This window comes from Caloenas nicobarica, chromosome 2 (genome assembly GCF_036013445.1).
Source record: "Caloenas nicobarica isolate bCalNic1 chromosome 2, bCalNic1.hap1, whole genome shotgun sequence".
Classification (NCBI taxonomy): Eukaryota; Metazoa; Chordata; class Aves; order Columbiformes; family Columbidae; genus Caloenas; species Caloenas nicobarica.
In genome coordinates this window covers 88,913,957-88,937,985 of record NC_088246.1, presented here as the reverse complement: position 1 = coordinate 88,937,985, position 24,029 = coordinate 88,913,957, and the positions used below count along the sequence as shown (strand labels likewise).

General features: G+C 38.2%; 1 protein-coding gene across 1 annotated transcript in view; it reads right to left on the bottom strand.

Annotated features, from left to right (window-relative positions):
• CTNND2 (catenin delta 2) overlaps positions 1-24,029 on the bottom strand; it is a 531,616-nt gene that overhangs the window by 65,993 nt on the left and 441,594 nt on the right. The window contains exons 14-15 of the mRNA XM_065627308.1: positions 21,177-21,350; positions 9,878-10,028 (exon numbers count right to left, since the gene is read on the bottom strand). Of these exons, the coding sequence (XP_065483380.1) occupies positions 9,878-10,028; positions 21,177-21,350 (325 nt within the window). The remainder of the gene's footprint in view (positions 1-9,877; positions 10,029-21,176; positions 21,351-24,029) is intronic.

Genomic DNA, 24,029 nt, shown 5'->3' with positions numbered 1-24,029 from the left:
AGTTCAAAGTTCATCCAGTTCTGAGCTCCCCAGTTTCAGAAGGACAAGGAATTACTGGAGGGAGTCCAGCAGTGGGCTATGAAGATGATTAAGGGCCTAGACCACATTTCTTAAGAAGAAGGACTGAGAGAGCTGGGTCTGTTCAGTCTGGAGAAGAGAAGGCTGAGAGGGGATCTCATCAATGTTATAAATATCTCAAGTGTGGATGTCAAGAGGATGGGACCAGACTCCTTTCAGTGGTGCCCAACAATAGGATGAGGGGCAATGGACACAGACTGAAACACAGGAGGTTCCATCTGAATATGAGGAAAAACTTCTTTACTTTGAGGGTGCCAGAGCACTGGAACAAGCTGCCCAGAGAGGTTGTGGAGTCTCCTTCTCTGGAGACATTCAAGACCCTCCTGGACACATTCCTGTGCAATCTGCTCTGGGTGAACTTGCTTTAGCACGTGGGTTGGACTAGATGATTTCCAGAGGTCCCTTCCAACCCCAACCATTCTGTGATTCTGTGATACTATTTCCTAATTTTGCATTCTTTGAACACTGACTGTCTGATGTCCTTTACCTTTCTCATGTTTTCATCCTGGGAAAATGAGACATTTATCTAATGGATGATGACAAACATCTCTGCTGCATATCCACAGGTATTTTACTTCTGTGTTAGCCCATATCATGTCAGCATAGTCCTCCTGCACAGGGGCATAGAAATCTTTTAGGTCCCTGCAATCAGAGTCTTCTACCAATGCCACCTTTGTGAAGGGTGTTCAGGTTTTGTCCTTAGCATTCTTCATTTTTAAACAACAAACACATTGAAACATCCAGAAGACAAGTTGGAGGACACTGAAATAGAAGTCTGAGTATGTCTCAAAAGCCACATGTGAGGAGAGGGACATTGTACACAGCCACTTCACCTGTGAACACCTGACTCGTGAACCAGGATTGTATGAGATATTGCAAGAACAACTGCACTAATTTAGAGAGTGTGAGGATGTAGGTGAACACAGAAATTACTATTCGTATGACTGGAAGCAATCTACAGATAGCTTAAATTACTGACACGCATTCATCCTTTTTTAATTTTTTCATTTCTTAGCTCCACCTCTAACATCCATTGTAACTGCAGTGCCCTGGCCCCATTCCCAGGCTCTTCACATGCAAGAAAAAAGGATGTTACTTTCTTTAATCAAATGCTAATTCACCTGCCATATTCTGGTCTCTTTCACTGACATGTGTCATGAGTAGGAGTTCTAGTTTCTTCAGAGAAAAGTGCTTTTAGTAAAAAATGCCATATCTGTAATTTCAATCATGTGAAAATTGTTGAAGTTGATAAGGATTTCAGGAGCAAAGGTTATTTTGCATCTTACATAGAATAAAACTAGCACACTGTTCCATGAATTGAAGCTGATACAGAACAACTGGAAACGTCTGTTTTGATACACTTATCTGTTAATGTAAAGCTGTCACAAAACTTGGATTTTCAAAACCACTTTGCAGATTTAGGATAATTCCTCATGGATTTAAAAGTACTTTTAAAATTACTTTGGCAGTTTGTGACATTTTTTGCATTTCTGTCTCTGTATGTTTTATGGAATATGCAACTGAATTATATGCACTTTTTAGATCAGAACTACGAATTTTCAAAAGAGAAGTAGCACTTCTCAGCATGAACATATTGAGAAACAGGAGATGAAAATTAATATTGAATTGTTTGAAATGTCAATCGTCTGAGTGAGAATAGTGTATACAGTTACAATTTAATTGCTTTCTACCTTATGCAGAAGAATACAACCAAACAAATTGTTTATCTCAAACAAAATGTAAGGTGTAGGTTGGGGCACTTTCTTATGTGTGAAATCCACACCAATGAAATGAAAAGGCACATCTGTTAATTGCTGGGGGTTTTTTTGATGGTGGTGTTTTTGGCAGATACACTAAATCTAGGTTTTCCTGGGCCACCTTCACAAGATTTTGTAATGTTTATGACTTGCACTCAGCATTTAATGTCAAGTAATACTGAATGTGAATACAAACTTATAAAACCTATAATAAATACTTTAAGGTTTGTAAACCTTAAAATATCGTATGGCATCATTTAAAATTACTGCCATCATCTAGATAAGCTATCATGTTGCAATACTGAAGATGATTCTCTTGAGACTCTGGCATTTCAAATAGAAACACAGGCATTTTCCAGGCATTTCCCCGCAGATTATTCTACTACGAGGAATAGCTGACTGGGGTCTGGGTTGTGGTTAGTACTGTGAGGCATCTTGATCTTATTTTGTGGAGATGAAAATGTTGTGTGATTCTTTGACTTAGTATTACAACGAAAAACAGATCTGTGAAAGTGGTATTCTTCGTTATCCTAGATTTGAGCCTGTATACAGTTATTTCTGTTGTTTTGAGGTACAATGAAGAACCACAGTGCTTTTTCACCAATTGCCCTTGCAAAGCCTACTGAGCTAGTTAAAGAGGAGCAGGACAGTACTTATTCTGCACTATCAAAACAACTTCTGATGAGATACTACTTCCTTATCTTCACTCACCCAAAAGTTAGACATCAAGTCTCTAGCTACTTCTCTAGGTTCTCACACAGGACACACACACCATAAGATCCAAGACTTCAGGTGACAGAAGCAAGTGGGATGAACACCTGGAGGTGCCATTTTCTCTCTATTGTCCACAGCAGAAGCCTACCTGATTAGCTGAAACACCGCTTTTTCAGATGGTTCACAGTAGAGAAAAATCCCTCCAAATCCACAGAGCCATGCTTAGGCAATAGGGAAGCGCAGATGTAAAAGACTTAATCTAGACCTGAAAATGCTTGATCTTCACTTTGATACTAAAAATGAGAATTTGGTTTAACCAACCTTGGTTTTCCCCCTAAATCCCTTCACTTGAGAATGTTATTTAATAAGAAACAACCAAGGAAGGAAACCTTTCCTAACCTCTATAACTACCAGGTCTGCTTGTCAGAAATATATTTGAGATAGACTGGAGCAAAAGGCAATGCACAAGTGGCTGAAGGCACATGAAAAAATCAAAATCTCCTTGACACAAGGCATTTACACTGTAATGGAAAATATATTTAACATTTAAACTTTCATCAGTTAAAATTCTCAGCTAACTCTAATTCTCAGCTAACAACACTAGAAACCAGGGAGTTTGGACTTTGACATATAGGTGTAATAAAACATCAAAACTCAATTATGCATTTACCAACTTAACTAGCATCTTTCTCTTTATTGATATAAAGAGCACCAGCTATTAATGCATGACCATATCTTCCATTTCCTAAATCAACCTCTGGATGACAGTCTCTTCTTATTCAGGTATCTGTTTACTGTAATATAGGTTTCGCACAGCTCAACTATTAAATACAACAAATGAAGTGCAATAAAAACTCACACAAATTAAACGAATTGCAGCATATATTCTGTCTCCACCTTCTCCTGAACAAATGTCTAAGATTCCTGATTAATGCTTTCTGGCATCTTTTCCATTGTGAATTTACATCAGTTTAACATTTCAGTGACTAAGATACTTTATAAGTCAATTAAAAATTCAATAAAAAAATTCAGCATCTCTCTTTCAGATCCTTGGAGATGTATGTGTGAGAAATTCAGAAGAGCTCATATTCAAAAAGGAGAGAAAACTGCACATAGACACTCTAAGTGGGATGAAAGCTGCGTGTTTGATTTAATCATCTCCCAAACCATTCCCATATTCTCTATCAATATACATTACTAGGACTTGGAATTTCTTGTATCTACAGTTCTTGTAACTACAAAAGTGAATGCTGTTTTCACTTGGATTTATTACTAATGCTGAAACAGAGTTACAGTCTTGAAACGTGGCCATGTTCTAAGGTAGGAGAACCCCATGTGGTTATTTATGCTCCAGAAGAGTCACGTTCTGCTGTGAGAATGCAAATACTCATTTTTGATGTGTTTTCAGCCTAACAACTGAAAGCAAATCTTTCCAAATGTGAATCAATATCACACTTTGAAATAACAGACCTGACCCTACTTTGAGTGTAAGGCTGGGCAAGATGACCTCCTCAGGTTCCTTCCAACCTGAATTGTTCTGTGAGCCTAACGATTCATTAGATTTGAGAACTCCTGATATGTATTTTAATCAAACTTTCTCAAGTTTCGCATTAAAACTTTAAACCAAACACCACGTATTTCAGGCACCCAAATAGGCCCACATTGCTCAGGAGATGGTGAGGCATACACTCAGTGGCATATAGGTATCTTATACTGGACAATGAACTTTAAGACGCCTAGCAAGATTAAGCAGGTTCCAACACACATTAACAATATCACTGATATGCTATCCTCAAATTTTCTGTATATAACTGCATTACCAACAGATGAGTAGTGAACTGAGAATAATTCAGTGCTGAAACCTTGTAGCCCTCAACTCAGGAACAGTTATTAAAAAACTAGCCCGCTACAGGCCGTCTTTCAAGATTTGATTCAAAATCTTTTGAATAAGGCAGAAATTGTACCACTAACTTTGCTTATCTGAATGATGCTTTTACAGCGATAGCCACAAAAAGGATGTCTTAGGTATTGCAACACTTCAGTTTATCCCATCAGACTCCCTAGAATCTAGAGCCCTGAACAGACATATGGATTCTCTACACATTTTAAGGGAGAGATACATAAGGATATATCTTCTACGTGGGATAAGAAGTCAACAAAAACCTTTAGGTGGAATTGTCTTCCTTTTTTATTCAAGGGTGAGTGATCAAAATACTTCCAGTCTCTAAAAACATCTTTTATTTAATGACAAAAATACAGGCCAAGAGGTCAAGAGAAAGAATGGTGCTCTCAAATTACTAGTACAATACTTCTTTCAATCAACATTGACTCAGAATAGCATTAGAAACCACTGTCAGGATGAGAGAAAACTGATAGAAACACCTGAAGCACAAAACTGTGCATTGAAATTTTAAAAATTTTACCTCCAGCTCTGCATTCACTACAAAGTCATACCCTGTGGACTTACCACTAAACAGTATGAAATGCAATACTAGTACAAGTTCCCAGTTGTGCTTCAACAGGGCAAATCCTATATTGTCAATATTCTGCTATCCATGAATAGTGACAAATTTCTCATCTGGGGCAGCTCGAAAAATCGGTTTAACCCTTCTGAAAGACCATCTACTGCACTTTAAAATGTCAAAATAATTGTCATTTAAAATCAAAAGTAAATGCCGTGCCTACAGAAGAACAATGCAAATGAAAATTTTGGGGACAGAGATTCAACCTCTAAAAATTTCACTGACAGGACAGTCTGTTCCTGCTTGTGTAGGCAGAATAACAAGTGACATAATTTCTAATTAACTGTATATTTCATGTTCTCTTTTGTTAAAGAGGTCATGGATGGCAGAAGAGAGGAAAACTGCTGGCTGTGTTTCAGATAAAAGAAAGATGATGGTGGCTCATTCTCCAAGATTGAATGAGGAATCCCACTTTGGAAAGCCCTCTCAGATACTGAGGAGGGAGAGGGACCAACAAGAAGGTAGGCTGCTGTACCAGAGCTGGCTGGGAGGCTCCAGGGAGGAAAAGAGAGGTTGTCTAAAGTAGGACATGGGTCTGCAGAGCAGGATCAATCAGATGGTCCACAGAAAGTCTCCTAGAAGGCCAGAGGACTATGTGGAAGGTGTTTGAATCAGAAAGCCACTGAAAGTTGCTGAAACAGACTATGCGGAAGCAATTCATCCTGCAAAGATGCTGTTTATAGGAGAAGGATTATTTTTAAGCCTTTCTGCCCCACCCAGCTGATCCAAGTTTCCTCTATTTAAAGAAAAAAATCCTTATTTTAAGTTTTCAATTTCTTGACATCATTCCAACAAGAGAATGAAAATCTATAGGTGTGCTTATGGTAGGGAAGGTGGTGGGACAGCTCTGGCACCAGGTGCTGGTCTGACTGGCATCCTGCTGTGGCACTGCCAGAAGCAGCAGGTCTGTAGGTAATTCTTAAGTTAAAAGTGCCATTCCTGGGGGAGGGAGAATAATGCCATATCCCCAGATTAAGGCACCTATATAGTGCTAAGGGACACAGAGGGTGGGTTTGTTATTATACTTCTCCCTCCTCAGTCTTTTTTTTTTTTGAGAGAGAGAAAGGGAAGGATAAAGGAAAAAGGAACATCAGGATGACATAACTGCACGGAGGTTATCAACAAAGCTCTTGGAGGACTTGTGGGTCAAATGTGACTTTCTTCTATCTAAGTCTATGATCAAAAGAAAAATGTGTGATTTTTGGCCAACTCAGAGACATAAAGTGGGACTGGTGAGAGAAGCTAATGGCTCCATGGAGAAGCTTAGCAGAGACAGAATCTGCTTTGAGGAGGGAAAACAAGCCTTCCAAAATGCTTGCAGAGCACATGAAAAGAAGCGGGCAGATGCTGGGCTACCAGATGGACATGAGAGCGTCGTGCAGCCTACGGTGCTGAAATTAAAGAAGAACAAACTAGGCAATATCAGTAGTGAGCCTTTCAAAATCCACACACCATTTCCCTCAGCTGTGACACTGCTGGGAGAGAGAAAAGGCTGATAAACCTTCCCATGGGGTGCACTCTCGGGAAGCAGCACAGGGTGGATCCTCTTTCATGCAGACAGGGTCCTGAAAGGCAAGTGAAAACTGAATGTGATCTGACTGTGACTGAGAACACACCTGGGCAGTGTGCCCAAGGAGGAGAAACTGGGTGCTGGATTACCTCGCGCCAGTACTAAGTAGGCCAGGTTTAACATGCTTTTGTCTGAGTGAAGTTTAATTTTCGGAAGGAGAAAGACGAATATGTCCGCTGTCTCGGCCTTGAGGCACATGGCACAATGTAAAAGCGATGGAGGAGAAAAAAGAGAGTCCTATTAAGGACATGGAACATGCCTGAAATGAACCTCAGGAAGAAGACCTCAATATAAATTAAGAAAATGCTGTTATGGGGATGGCTCAGCTAAACTATATGAGAAACCTGGCACCAACCTTTAGCAACATAACAACACACTTGATAGATCTGTGTGATAAACAAAACAGATCGGCCAATTCAATGGAGTCTAGAAAGAAACTTCGGGTCATTTCAAAAGAAGGGTCTTTTTGTTTGTTTCATAGTTTGGTACAGGTGAGTTTGGATTTTAGCAAGCTTTCCTATATATTTGCCAGATGCCTCAACAGTGATTTATGGGCAGCTTGGCAGCAGCAGGAAGAGATATTTCATTCTCTGGCACATTTCAGTACAAATTTGTCAGCTGGGAACAGAACCACAGCACCAGTGAAAAGAAAGCTTTATAGATGCCTTAAAAAACCCAACTCAATTCCACTTCTATAATTTTCGCTATATATACTGTTCAAAAAATTCCCCATTAAAAAAAGGTTATCTTAGGGGGAAATTCCAGTTCGTGAGGTAGAGTTTGCCACCAGAAGAATATGATGCATGAACAAAAACTGTAAACAGGAAAGATAATTAGGATATTGATTCTGATTAGGCAGACAGATGATTGAGTGACTAACCTCAAGAAGCTCCTTTTGAGTTCCTTCCATAACAACAGCTAAGGCTTCACAAAATAGGTGGAACTGTAATATTCACAAAAATGGACCACCTACAACGTGAGTTGAAATCCTTGACAACTCCGGGTGTTTAGAATTTCTGAAAATCAGCTCTATGATACGCCCTATTTGCTAAAAAATATTCAGGAACGAGAGAAATAATGACCGTTATTACTGTTTCTTTGAAGTTCAATGATGAAAGCCAAAGAAAAAACATATAAAGATCACAGCTGAAATAGTTCAGGAATTATAGTCATAACTTCCCTGTCATATTGGCATGTTTGGACTTTTTTTAAGCTGCAGCAAATTTGTACTGCAGTTATAAAGTATGGTTCCCCAGAATCACCCCACGAATAACTTAAATCTGTGCAGCACTGCATAACCATTACAGGTTGGCTACATAAAGAAATTTATTAGGTAATTATTTTCAACACTTTTCCCATCTTTTTAAAATTCATTTTTTGTTTATATCACATGTTTTCCACGAATTCCATAAAAAATTAAAATGTGGAGGTTATGCAAGCTTATTATTCACAATTTACTGAATATTTTGAATGGCACATTGTATTAAGACAGCTCCATTTTCACATGTTTAGCCTTACTTCCATAAATGAAATTTGCATATTTGGGAAAGAAAGAAAACTTTCAATTAAAAAAAAATAATCAGAGCGCAGAAAAGGTAACCATATATAGTCTAATTCATGGCATTACAAAACACGTATATACTCAGTAAATTCAACTGTAAAGAGCTTTTTGTGATGTCAATAAGTAGGGATAAGAGAATATAGAAGAAAACTCAGCATTAATGTGGTTTGTGAACCCTTTAGAGGAAGCCCCACAAAGAAAGGAATAAGATGTTAAATAATAGAGACTATGACATACTGTAGACTGAATGCGGAGGTGGATCATGAGAGAAAAAAACAAAGGTCTGTTATTAATCCAGATTAGACAGCCTGATATACTTGCTTCAGCAATAATTTCTACTTTTAAATTCCTAGAAAACAAAATACCCACAACCACTAAGAACACATATGCAGCATCCTGCTTCCTGGAAGCAGAACACAATACATCAAACAAATCTCATGTCATGCCAGTTTTATCAACTATAACACAAGAAAAAGCTGAACAAGCAGGCTGGTCTTGCGGGTAAAGCATCAGTCTTGAGTTCAATCCCTGGGCAACCACAGCAGGTTTAGACTATTCACCAACCTCTACCTCTTATCTGCTTTAAAATATTTTGTCAATGAAGTCTCTCTAGTTCGTACAACACATGAGGGGAATGATTGCCTTGTTTTAACAACCTGCAGAGCACTGCTGTAATGAAGCACTAACCCTGACATAGCACTGGATACAAATAATACAACATCCTGATCAAAGTATCTATTTGTGGAATTCTGTAATTAAAAGCAGAGGAGGAGAAGTACGCTGTAATGGTCATAAATTAACAAGTTCGCAAAAATGAAGAAAAAATACACTCTTAATGTACAGAAGAAGCAGAGATAATTTTGTCATGACTTGAAATTGTTCAAAAGCAAAGAAGCAATTATTTTTCAAAGACAGAACATGAAAATAGAAGTTCAATGATCCACAGTATCTGGATGAATTTCAGCTAAAAAATCCCACCAAAAACCTAAACATAATAATAATAATAATAATAATCATCATCCAAACCAAAACCAAATAAGAACAAAAAAAACCCCCCACAAACCAAATGAAAAAGAAAATAAACAAACAACCCAGAAACCAAAAAACAAAACCCAAGATGTTTGCTTACCATATCATCAGAATTCAGAGGCAACAACGATTTATGTAAATTGTTTTTCTCTTCCTTAACCACATATGTGTTTGTGAATCAAGCATCTCCCAGTTTTCTTGCTGGAGCTACTAATCTGCCCGGTAAATTCCTGGAACCATCTTAACATCTTTATGATTCGTCACTTCATGACCCCAAAAAACTTGCAATAGATAATCTCAGGACCAGGAGTGGCTGCTCTGCTTAGATCCTCAATTTGGAAGATGCAAGTGCTACTGCCAGCCTAAGAACAAAGTGCTCAAGCAGAACAAAGCCATTGCTTTTCTTCTGGAAATTACAGTATGACAGATCATGAAACACTGCATGATGTTTAAATAATTTAACAATTCCTTGCAATATAAAACTAAGCTGTCACATAAAATGTGAATATGACACATTAGAAAAAGGATTAAAGAAATTGTGCAAGAAATGTGAGAATAGTTGTTTTCATTGTGCTCATTCTGCTGCAAACTTGAAGAAAAAACCAGCAAACCCACAGAATATAGAGATTGTTTGGAAAGAACATACCTATTAACTCCTTATTTCTGACATCTAAGGCCATGTTTCGTAAAGCTGTAGCAACTGCACATACCACCCGGTCATTGTCTATTCGAAGCAGTTCCACCAGGATTGGCAATCCTTTTTCTTTGCGGACAGCAGCGCGGATATACACTGACCACTGTGAAGACACATGGGAGAGTGTGAAGAAGAAAGTAAGAAATCCACTACAGAAAGCAGGGCATCTCAGGTTATAGCAGGTATCGGGTAAGGGGTAACAGAAGCATTGGGTGCAAACTCAAAAGAGAAGAAATAATTGCATTTATGATGTTAAGCAATGACTTGATTTGGAAATCCGTGTTAGTTTTTTATGATGGCAGAGAAATTAAATGATGAATTGACTTTACTCCTAGCACATCTGGTTACATTTTCACAGCCCAAGTCTGCAGACCACTTGCCTTGCATCAGCATTTTCTATGCAACATCTAATGATGCTTGTTCAGTGCTAAAACAAGATTTATATTACCCAATATACATTACAAAACATGTACAAGAGGTCTGAGTATTTCTTTGTTATTACTGTAAGAACTATTTAGTCTGAAAACATGAACATGCTGTTATAATATCTCTTGTGATTGTCACCTTATTCAGAAGGAAAAATGAGGACAACAAGTCTGGTTTTGGCACCTGTAGTGGTCTTAACTGGAAGACTATTATACATGGAGGAGTCAAGAGATTCACATAAGAGCTGACTGGAGGGAGGTGCGGGCCTGTGCTGTGCCGCATGTACCACACAGCGGTAGGATAAATCCAGGGGCAGATCGTACCGGAAAAGCCTGTAGGCATCTCCCATTTGGCAGCTGGTCGTGACACCACTGGCTCCACTTGTCTTTATCTCAAAGTGAAGCAGCATGTTCTCATGTGAACATCCTTTTTGCTTGACAGTAGAAGTGATGAATAGACATGTTTACTTCTAAGAAAATCCTCTAAGAGTTCTAAAGACTATCATGCCAGTGAACTTCTCCATGGATGAGATTTGTGCAGCGTACCGTGACTAGAAGGTCCATCCAATGTTGCATAACTTGGGCTTCCCAGCATCTGAAGGGATGGAAGGTTAACCATACTATTCTCTTTTTCATTCCACTGTTAGATCCAGAAGTTGGAAAAAATGTAAACAAGACCAAAACAGTGACTTTGCGGTTCAAAAATCTATGGATATTGCCAAATTCAAGATACTTGGACACCTGCAGGATGTTCGTCCTGAAATCATCTCTGTAATTTTCCTAAAGTTCATACTTGCGCTCCTCATACTGATAGTTTAAAGGAATTCATTGAAGCAGAGCTTCTCCCTCCTTTCAGTACTATGGCATGGATGCTTATCCTGCCATCATACCTGGAAGGTGAAGACAAAGTTCTGGAAGCCCTTAGCCTTTGAAATATTTTAAATATTTCAGAAACTAAGCTGATAAGCCTTGGGATTTTCAGATCATGATGACCCTTCTCTTTTGACAAACCTTCCTTAAAGAACAGTTAAGTCACACCTTAAAGAACAGTTACATCGCAACAGCATTTCTCCATAAACAGAAAAAGTATTATAAAACCAAATTCCATTAAATGAAGCATTAGAAAATTGTAAACACACTCACTGTCAGCAGACCATGCTTAACCTCTTCATATGGCCTTTACTTACCAGAGCTGAATTGCTCACTTTAAAACCTGGCATCTGTTTATGCTATGGACAGGTGCCTTGAACAGCAAATGCCAGAATCTATTTTATAGTAACAATCGTAGATACAGAGACAAATAAGGGCTGCAATGTTACAATATCTGGAGTGGAAATTCATTCCAAGTGAAGTCATTCAGGTGAAATTAGGAAAAACGAAAAGAAACCAGCATTTAAAGAAAATTATTTTATTATTTCTCCTCTGTAGTAACCATGCAGAACAAAAGCTAGCTAGCTGGACTTTGCTGTAGATGAAAGTGATAATGGTTACAATAAGCTTTAAAGTCACGTAAATGAGACATGGGGTTCTCGGCATCACTGAGCACAGTAATGTAATATGTCTAAAATGTAAATGTGCCATCATTTTCTGCAGCTAAGCAAACAGCTTTTAGCTCAGAGAAGACGTGGTAGCAGGATTCTTGACTGATCTTATTCTGTGCTCTCTCCTTCATTCTCCTCTCTAGAACCAGTGTATAGGATGATCATCAGATAAAAAACTAAAACATCTTAAAGATCAGTGAGTTTAACTGGAAATATCTTCTGAAAAATAATTTCTTTCCTACATCTTGATTTTAATGGAATACTAAATAAAAAGGATGCTATGAAAACACTGAATTAACCTTTCTAAGCTTCCTGTTTTAATCAACATGTATTTACCTGCCAGTTAAACACACTCTCACCTGCAGCTGGGAGTACCCAAAGCAATAGCTCTTCAGACTTTAAAACTCCCATTGCTGGATTTTTTACACCTCTCACAGGGGAGGCCTCCGCTGCGTCTGCTGTGATGACAAGGTGACTGCCGGAGTGAGAGTTCATGGCAGCAGCGAGAAAGGAGTGAGCACGTCTGGGTGAGGTGAGAGCTGAAGCTTGCAGACTGTGTATTGAAAGATGCTCTTGTTCATCACTAAAGGACGTCATAGATGTAGTGCATCCAATATGGGTTACATGGGGAAACACTGGGGGTGTTTGTTTTTAAAGAAAATCTTATTTGTGTTTATTCAATACCAGAGAGAATCTAAAATGATCTTATAGATTATTCACTGGACTATAAAACCCTCCATATTAAAACCTCAGTAAATAGTTTTCCTTTGAATTTTTTTAGTCAGCTACCAAGGGAAAACACAAGCACTTGTTTTATGAAACCCAGGCTTAGAACAGACTTCTTGGATTGTAGTATTTTCATCATGTATTCTAAAACAAAGTCTAAAAGAAACAAATTAAGAAATGCATTTTTTTTTACCCTAGGGAGAGCAGAAGACATTGTAGGAGAAACACTGAAATAACTCAGTATGAAAAAAAGGGACAACATAAACCTCCTTACTGAATAAATGACATGCAAGCCTTCAGTGTGTGTAATGAACCAATTAATTTGATCACAATAGCAAAAAATAGCACTCCAATGTTTTCATAGGGGAAAAATCCAGATATAATGTTTTACAGATGCACATACAGACATAAAACAATGGGAGAAAGAGAGAAAAGGATGTGTGAAACCTCTCCTCTCCCCTGTGCGTTCTTTCCCCCTCAGCTCTCTCTTTCCAGAGAACGCTGTCGCTTTGGGAGAAGTTCACAGACTCCTCAATGTGTGATTTGCTATCATTTCATCTGTGTTTCCAAGTCATGCATCTTAGGCAGAAAGACAGAAATGTCTATTAATTGTTTCGACAGTCTCCAGAGAACTTTCCATGTGGAAAGTGGTAAGAGCTGTCTGTGTCTCTTTCCTTAAGCTGCCAATTAGGAGAAGTCTCTGCAAGCAATTAGGCTGTGCTCTGTGGATTTCCGGAACGTTCAAATTGAGATGCCTCAAAACGGCTATTTTATTCTCGCAGAGAATGGAAAAATTGATCCGCTCTTGCGTATACTGATGATCCTTTTGCTTGCCTAAAGCCATCGGGAAACTCATCTGTATTTCCCCATTGCAGGTCAATTGCCAATACGAGTTTGGTGAATTATAAAAGAGATGAAAAATCATAAAAAAGAAAAGAGAGGAAGGGTTTGTTGCCTACCAGTAGGTAAATGAGGCACTCTGCCAATATACTTAATCATCCTGTTACTCCACAAATCAGTGGCAGTGTCAACTGTTCAGTTTGTAAAGAGAAAGGGTTCCTATGGGAATGGCAAAGACTTCAGAGCGAACAAGAAGCCAAAAAATCAAATCAAATCATTATTATCACATCAGATTGTGGCTAAATTATCAGAGACAAGCACAGGAGCCACAATCTCTGCATGAATACTCTTTACAGGTAATTGAATTCAGAGGGCATAACTATTATACATCACCTTGAAGGTACTTAGTGCACCTCTATGTCCACTGTCATTAATAGTTCCCTTTTTATTTTTGTCATCGTAATTAAACAGAAGAATACAGTAAACCAAAAAATTAATTTTTAGTTTGTCACAGTTATTATTATAAAGGACCCTTTCCAGAGCTGAATGTCTCTAAGGATTAAGATGACATTAGGCTGAAACTCAACAAAAGAGTAATTAATCTAGATCAAACTTACTTATTATTTCAGAAAAACTAAAAAGCATTTAGGCAGTTAGCTCCTTTTGGTGTTTCATATGGTTTTCTTTGTTCTGCTATGAAGCATCACCACAGCAGACCAAACTATAGAAATGAAGAATTTCCAGCACAAAATGAAAAAAAACCCACCAAAATAAACCCACAAAAAATGCCCAAGGACTACCAACAACTACATAGACTTGATATTTTGAATGGATTCACTTTCTTGCCATTGACATCAGTGTTATCAAAGTACCTCCAGAATATTTCACCATCACATACTTCAGTTTTGACTAGAATTTGCATTGTATTGGTACAGTTCAACATTGTGACTCAAAGACTATTGTGATATTGAATATCAAAGGGAATTGCTGAGACAAAATTGCAAAATGAAAGCCAAATCAGAGCAGCAAGCATGACAAAGCAAACTACACTACCAACAGAACCAGGAAGATCAGCGAGACTCAGAGTTTGCTGGGAGAGGCTTAGAAGGGGGCTGTCTGCTAACAGTAGTGGAACAACAGACCATGGAAGAGAACTGCATGTTAAATAATCAAAAATCAATGAGTAATCAAAGATCAATATTCCTCTTTGTCTGATCATACTCAATGTAATACATGCATCAGGAAAAAAAGAGATGATTTTTACATTCCACTTAGAAAATTACTGATGTATTTTACTCAAATAACTCTACTGGGATTGCTGAGATGTGACACCCCCTGACAAAGAGCAAGGCTCTGAAATTTTGTTTACCCTTTTGCAATTTCTGAAGAGAGGGAGCACTTCCCAGAGACTTTCTGTTCCATGCCTACAGTGTTTTCCTCTTAGAAATGATCCCATCTGGTAGGCCACCAGTAAGTTCTCTACTTCTTTGTGTTGGGACAAGAGATAAGTATTAACTGATTACTGTGCTCTTGCTCCATGACCTTAGTCAAGCTTAAAGAGAAAGGAAAAAAATCTAGTGAGTCAAGATATATAGTTAATTAAATAAATTAGAGAAAATTATAGTAGTGTTAACAGAAGATATCTTAAATGTCTGAGGAAGGTAAAGTTCAGAAGGAACTGCCCTCGCACCTCATCATTCTTGGTTTTGCAGTACAAATATGCACCATGTATTCAAAATGATTTCAGAGCCATTACAATGACTTCTCCAAACATTGTACCTAATATAATTTAAAAAGAAAGGCTTTGAGACAAAAGTGACACATCTCTTGTGAAGGAAACCAAATATAGTAAGGGATTACTCTGAGCATGAATTCACCGTGAGCTGCTGTGCTCCGACTCCCCAAACTGATGTCCATGATGATCTTCTCATGATGTCTGTGATATAGGTGTTTGTAGCAGCAGGCCTTGCTTCTTGAATATTCTCCTGTCACTTGAACCTTGTATTCCTGCCTACAGAGCCAATATGTTTCCCGGTATTAATTGATGTAGCCTCATCTATGGGAGTGGATTCCACCCAGGTAAGAATTCCTGACAGAATAAAGCAAGGTTTATTTAAAATGTTTGCCTTTGTTGACTATGTGATGTGTTACAAGCAATTTTCTTCATCCTATCACATAAGGATTCATAATATTAATATTCTGGAGAAAATTAATGGAAGCCTTTTCCCTGTAATGCAAAAAACTTTCTTCTGGAACAGTGTGATGAAACTCCAAAGGGTTAATATGTAAATAACTAAACTCATCAGAAAAGTCTGGAAAGGAACCCACAATATGTCCTTGCCTGATAAGAGTAAGATTGATAACCTAGATGTCTGCTGCTTTAGACAATAATTAGTCATTATCTGCAAGTGTCTGGATGGTAAGGCTCTTGAAACTCTTTTCATACCACTCTTTGAAGTAGCTGCGCTGACCTTGTGACTGAATCAGTCCCTTTTATGTTTTCAGTTTCCTTATCTAATAATATAGTTAATGGAGCTCTGGCTCCCATGAGACTCAGATTTCTCTAGGATATAATTAAGAAAATAAATGTAGTTGCTTGCCAAAGGAACAAAGACCGAGATCGCATCTATCTCAAGAGATCAGGGCAATGACCCATAAACCTCATTCACATGGGTATCGTACCTGTTGGGGATCAAAGGCAGAGACATTCAGTTGTCTAACCAAAGAGCATTCCCTGCTGAGTGTGATCACGCACACAAGTGAAGTGAAATGAAGTAGAAAGAACTAGCCAAGGAATGCTGTGGCCTCATGCAACTGCAAGACTTAAACAGAGCAGCACTTGTTCCTGATGTTAAGGAGCCCAAGGAACCAAGAGACGCTCAGGAAAATGAAGCTGCTTATCCTGTCATTAAAGCACATGAGGAAAGTTTGTAAAGTCTGAAAAGTGACTGGACTGAAGACTGGGCACATGGTAGGGACTAACCAAGGCCCAGAGCAGTTATGCTACCTGTTCTAATGTAAGCCATTATGTTGCCAACAGAAACACAGTAGATCTTGTTTCCTGGCTTTAGAAGATATGCATTACCTGTGTAAATTATGATAGTATTTTAAAACAAAACAGGATCATATGAATGAAGATTTATTTTTAAGGGTTTGACACAGCTAAGGAAATCCTACTTGTGGTGACAACACTGCGTTTTTAACTGCATGTAACAGAAAAGATAATATTGTAGGACCAGAGGCAATGGGACCAAACTGAAACACAGGAGGTTTGCAGAACATCAGGAAACGCTTTTTCACTGTGAGGGTGACCAAGCACCAGCACAGGTTGCCCACAGACGACGTGGAGTCTCCATCCTTGGAGATATTCAAAAGCTGTCTGAACGTGGTCCTGGCCAACTGGCTCTAGCTGACCCTGCTTGAGCAGGGGGTTGGACCAGGTGATCTCCAGAGGTCCCTTCTGACCGCAGCCCTTTTGTGATTCTGTGAGTTCACAGCAAAAGGTATTGCAGAAATATCTCTGGCAGATAAACTGACATCAGCCTAAATATAGCTGTCAGATACATATAGACAGACATAGTAATATACAGATATCCCAATACTTCCTTTCTTCCTGAGAGGGAAATTTTGTTCAGAAGGTACATAACCTTGGATTCTTGACATTGTTAACTCTAGGACATTTTGCATATTAACTTTTTACAGGCTCAGTAGATTCAATGTATTAATAGCCTACTGACCAAGGTGAAAACTAAAAAGAACTTGCCACTTTTACTCCTACCATCTAAGGAAAAGTACTGATGCCAGACTACGCATAAAAAGATATATGGAGATTTCCTTTTACAGGATGAGTCTCGTAATTTTACACCTCGTAATTTTTTTAATCCAATGTATTAAAATAAATAATGATATGAGGTTGCAGAAAGGACTTCAGGTTTGAAGAGAGAGAGAAATTTCTTAATAAGCAGGCAAATGTCTTCAGAATACAACTGAGTCAGAAAACCTATTTTTTTTGTGCATTTTTACACAAACTTGGCAAAATCCAAATTAAATGGCAAAGAAAACTAATAGAGCTCCCAATGAAAGTAGATATTTAGTGGGAAGTAGAGAGTCTCCACTGCTTCCAAAGGCATGTCTCAAGCCTTATTTGCTCAGTGAAAACTCCACCTAAGCCTGATGGGGAAGGAATTGCCTAGAGGAGGTTTAGGATACAGTGAAATTACCTTGGTTACGATTTGATTGGAGAAAGTATTTTGGGAAGCAATGAGTCCCCTCAAAGAGAAACCCACCTGGCCCCAGGTAACAGCTGAGCTCTGCAGAAGGGGGTAGGTGCATGCAGGCCTAACGCTGACAACCTGACCCTGTCAGGTTGCATGTGTACTTGGAGTGTGGACTGCTGGTGGCCATCAACCCCACCAGGAGGGGGACATGCAGTGACCAGCCGTCAGTATCACAGGCCACTGTGCAAAGGAGTAGTAACCCCTTAAATGTATCCTGGCAGCGATGTGGAAAACTTTTACTTGTCAAATTTCCCCCAAAAGCATACATATTTGGATGTCTCCATATATATTATTCCAGAAGGGTCATTCATATTATGCACAGATGCATCAAATCAATACATGAACAAAAGGGAGAGGTCCATGAGGATACGTATGTATTTTTCGATAAAAGGAATGGGTTTGCTTCCTTCAGATTCAAATACCAGTGTCCTACCTATGTAACAACATCTTGGTGCAGAAGAGTGGGATAAACAAACTTCCATATTCACCTGAAAGAGCTTCTTCCAAAACGAGTTCTGCTTTGTACACAAGCTGTCAATCTCTTCTTCAGGACCAGAATATACATCAAAGTCAAGATAGGCAGACACGATCTATTCCAGGTTGAATTTTCACACTGAAAATATCCTTCTTCATACCTCAGGTCAGTATCCTGTTTTACTGGTAAACTTTCATTTGGACCTGTTAATGTATTTGTCACCAATATGCTCTTTTTCTGATTCGTTACAGATTGTCTTGGTTCTAACAATAATTGCACAGACCAAAGACTGTATTAGTCATTGTAAAAAAAAAAAGTTACAGATGGGTAATATATGTCAAGGCTTTGGTCCAAAGTATATTATCTTGACACAGAAAAATTATATGAAAATATATGTGTCACACTTCTTTCTTTTTTGTCAGTATTTGGCTTTAGAAAGAATTCCTGCAGCAGAAACAGTGCTAAAAATGTCCCACAGATTAAGATTTATTGTGCACATATGCTGACTTTATGTATATGTGTCAATGAGGAACTATATTCTCTGAAATAATAAAAACTTTTAGCCTCTCTCAGCTATTAATCCTTAAAGCTACATACTGTCGCTTTCCCTATATGTTTGAAATATTCAAGAGCAGTCTAGAGGATTTAGACACATATCATCTGTTAATTCTAGTCACAGACATTTATTTAACTCCCCTACACAATTTTTAATTTTTTTAAAAATTATTCAGGCTTCCTGTGATCTGCGGTGGTGGTAAAGTGTTACGTCTCGGTCACAGAACAGGATTAGACGGCTTTATAGCAGAGGAAACAAAAAGGTGAAACGGCTAGGAAAGAATTATGCAGGTGTATCAACTGCACTATATTTTTTTCCAGAAAAGACCATTACTTCGGAAGTGTGTGAGCCTGACTCTTCTTGTATTAAAATAATGTTAATTGGAAAAAACCCCCACAATTGCTATTGCTATTAACAGCGACATTATTTATTTTAATGCAGTTTGCTCTTTCTCTCTCTTTTGGTCCATCTTAAAGTTGTTCTTGAAAGATTTGAAGTAAAAAAAAAAAACCAAAACCCAAACAAAAGAAATTCTATTCCCATTCTTTATACAATTACAGTATCTTGGAGGAACTAAAAAAATTAAAATCCCTCTCAGGAATAACCTCATCTTTTAGGAGTTTTCTATCTTTTATTTCAGTCATTTTACATCTAGAAGACTGCAGCAGTGGAAAAGAGAGGTCAAAAGGTGGAAACATCAATGCTTATGTAATCCCCAAAGAGGATTATTCCCCTCACAAAAATGGCTAGTATGACACGTGAAATTAAGGATATTCATTTTGTGTCTCCACATCACTTGTAACGGCACTGGTGAATCTTTAGAAAAATAGAGCAACACGAGAACAACTGAGCTTTTCCCATGGTATCACCGTGGATAGTATTAAAGTTCAAATCAGTTTTTCTAACCCAGCACATGCCAGTGAGCTCTGCGGAGCCTTCCTTCCTCTTGCCACCACACACTTCTGCCAACTAAAGGACGGCAAGTACAGATTTATTAGAAATTGTAGAAGGGGCACCGCTTGGATTTTAGCACTCCTATTAGTCCTGGCAAATATGCACGCATTGTTTTCTCATTTGGACCAGGGTTACACCTATTCCCAGATGAATAAAACACATTTATTGTGTTTCTGTGCCAGGATTACACAATCGGATGTGGTCTACAATATGAGAATAATAACAGTATAATGATTTTCAAGCACAGTATGCGTAGCACTTTGTAGAACAGAAATTGCTGCCAGATACTTTTGTTACTCGTTTCATATGTCAACGAAGGCAATATTCAAAGGCATTTTATAAGTTGGGTGGGCTAAAAAAAATTCATTTGCCTCCGAAGATCTACTGAATGTGCCAACTCAGCTTCCAACAAAACTTCAAGTCAAAAAAATAACTTACTAGCCTCAGGGCTAACACTCCAAAATGAATGCCTCATTAAATCGGTATTTACATATCACATAAAAATGCCCAAATTCTTAAAACCCAAACAGGATACCTTCTGAGACCTAACTTTGATAATTGCATTTCCCCATATATGCATGTTTTCATAGTAAATGTAAAAAATTCCCACTGAGAGTTAACTTAAAATCAAGGCATTATCTTTACAGAATAGGACTAGATAATTAGTACTTTCACCCAATCCAACTAGTATACTATCAGGAAAGTGATGAAGGAATTGCTCCAAAAAGGAAACCAGGCTCAACTGTTATCTTGAATTTTATTGATTTGATCTAAATTTAGAAATATTTCAAAATCTAATAAATGAGTTCTTAAATTTTTTCTCAGTTCACTGCAAATAATATGAGAAAAATGGATCTTTTGATAATAACTGAAAAGTAGGATGAGCTGGAACAGAGTGCCTGGATTGCGCATTTCCTTGCTTATTCTACATATTTAATCACATTGTCGACATATTTTAATAATGTCTTATTTTTTAAAAAAGTAGATGGTAGGACTACTTGTGTTGGTGTCAGGTCACTTTTATCTTGCTCTGCTTTTGCCTGGTTTCTCTTAAGAGACAGAATGTCGACCAGTTTCTGCAGTGATAAACAATATGGTTTCATTTGATTGTCACTGGTGATATTTTTGGCTCATTTTTCATGGCTCTGTCACCCCAGATTCACAAAAATGCTGCTTCTCCTCATTTGGATATTGGTTTTCAGTGGCAATTTTTCATACTTGACTTGACCAATGTGACTTTCACTGCTGTATGCTGACTTGTCCTATGATATGACTACCTGTATCAATCCAGAGGACTTAAAATACTATCTCAAATTTGACTGTAGATAGTTCTATGAAAACAGAGGGTTATTCCACTACCAGGAGCATTCGGATACATTTATATCACCTACTTGTTGTCATCTATAGGGTTTTTTTCTGAACTGAAAAAGAAATATATATTTCGTTAATATTCCTACCTTCCAACTCCCAGCAGCCAAGTTCTGCAGTGCCCCTGCTGCCCCCTCCAGCGTGTCTGGATTTGAGCACTCAGAAAGAAGTGTGAGGTAGGGTTTGACTATTGAAGGGTGCCACAGCATCTGGATTCCTTTGGGTGGTTCTGCACAGTCTGGGAGAGGTCCTACTCCATCCCACTGTTGGAAAATACAAATCAGACTGTCAGTGAGAAACAGAAAAACACTTGACAATTGCCTCAGTTGAGGCTATAATGTCTGCATCTGTGTGTGTGAAGGCATCTGCCCGTAAGCAGCCATTCTCAGTTTTAGCATAACATGTTCATAGAGAAACCAAATTTCCTCCTTGATACTCCTTACAGAGGAGCTATAGCATTAGGCAGAAATCAGAGTGTTTTAGCTAGCTGACATAACAAAACTTTTTCACTGCATCTGTTTTTTTTGGGTGGGAACAGAAGCCCAGCAAATGTGGCTTTTAAGAGGCATTTTAAGAGGCAAATCTAGAACTCGCATATGAAGAGAATTTCCTTTTTCACATCCTGCTCAGTTTTCCGTGTTCTCTTTGTTCTCATGAGAGGGAAAAAAACAACAACGTGAAACACTGATGTGGAAAACTAAATAATGCAAGGCCATGAGCCCTCCATCCTCTGAAAGGCCGAAGTGTGATAAGTCTCCTCCAGCTCTTCAACTTCATTTGGCTTCTCACCGTGCAAGTTGTGGAGGCGTTCAGCCACACAGCCAGCCGTACAGTCTGAGACTCCGAGGTAGAAGCTAGAACCGCCTCTCACAAAACAGACTTTTCCTCTCATCACATACAGAGTTTTGCCATGAAAACAACCTTAGTTTGATATCCAAAATGGGCAGTATTAACACCTGGACAATAAGCAGGTTATTGCACAAACCCACTACCAGAAAGAGAAACTTTATTCCATCAGAACAGCGATTCTCTCCTCCAGCAGAATGCACAGCACCCCTGCACCTAAGCATGAGACATCTTAAAAACAAGGTAATTCAAGGAATTTTTTTTCCTTTTTTTAAACAAAAGTAAGATACGGAATACACTTTTAATGATATTTTAAATCAAAATATAGATTTTTATCTATATTTGTAACAGAGGTTTTCTTTGCTTTGAACAGATAAAGGGATCTAGAAAATTCATAGCCTTAATACTAGTGTTAAAAAGAAGCCCTGATTTTTTAACACAATCTCGTCTAACACCTCTGACAGGTAGAGATTGCATGATATGATGCAAAGTAAACCTTTTAATGCCATGGGTTAGAGCTTTCTGTGATTACGTTGATAAAAAATGTGTATCATAACATTAAATATCTACTAGACATAGTAAGATAGCACAAGCCAAATTAATTCCTTGTTTAGCTCTGCAGGAGTTAATTTTCCCAGCTGATTTGATTAGTTATGAGTCAAACGACACCATGATACTTGTACTGGGAAAAAAAACTAGATTCTCGCATTTTCAGGAAGTATAAATCATCATTTTAGTTAAGCTAACTTCAAAAATCTACATATAGTTTAAGGGACAATCAATCAAGTCTTATCTAATAACAGCTAACATAGTGTAACTTACACAAGGTTTTGCCAGATTACTACCGCTGAGGATCCCGAACACTATTTTTTCTAAATTAAAGCAGAAAAAATGCAACAAAATGGAAAGCTAGTGGGACCATTTGATACACATGAGCAGTTATTCAAAATCAGAAAGTGGCTCAGGTATGAAACTCACTGCACTGGACAAAAGTTACCACAGTTTAAAAGAACTGGCACAGCAATACCCAGTAGTGGTTAAGAAACTACAGGAAAATTGCCTCCCTTGCAATGACACTATTATAGGGCTGTGCTTTTGAATTTTTTAAATACATTTCTGCCTTTAAACCAATAGGCTGATTTCATTGTATGCGACTCAGTCCTTTTTTCTCCATATAAATCACCATCTCTGCCAGAAATGACTTCTCATCAGCTCATAAAAAAATACATAAAACCCTTCTCCTTAACTCTTGGAATTCAATCATTTGAACTGCCAGAATATTTTTTGAAAACAAATGAGAAACATGTGTTACAGGTCAAATCTGACCTCATATCAGATTTGGGCTGTGTACCTTATTAAGTCCACTAATGAATGACTTGTGATGTCCATGGTCGCAAATTCACGTCTTCATCCATCTCCTTCCAATTTGCACAAATTAGGACACATTATGCAACTGAACAGTGTTTGCACAGGGTACTTATTATAGTATCACATTATTTCAGTATTTACAATCCCAAACACTGCTGAAAATCAGCTGATATAAATAGACCTGTATATATGTTCATGCTGTGCTAGTACTTACAAAGCACTAGAAATGATACTTGCAGATAGATTAATATTTAATGTGGTTTTGCCATTCTGCCCAGCAATGAGAAAACATTTTACAAAATATGTGAGACAAGTTACTGCATTTCCCCACCCTTCTTGCTACTCGCTGTTAGCGCATGATCGCATTAATTTATCACCAGCTGTGGGGGAAGACATTTTTCTCAAGACACTGTGATGCCTCAGGGTCCTTGTGAGGGTGATGGATGTCTTTGGTACCGCACCTGCATGTGCAGTAAATCCAGTGACACTGGGTAATGTTCTGCGCTATTCTTCAGATGTAGTGTCTGTGCCCAGAGTGGCTGAGTGGCAAAAGCTACTGCAAAGGAGATTTTCCTGCTCTTCACCCATTTATTTTGTATTTCATAAATATAAACATCAATTGCCCGAGCAAGAAAAGTATTTTCCCCAAAATGATATTACAGTCCATTTTCTCAAATGGTGGCTAAGGCATGGCAGAAGTTGCTTTGTAGTTCACGTTGCTCAATATT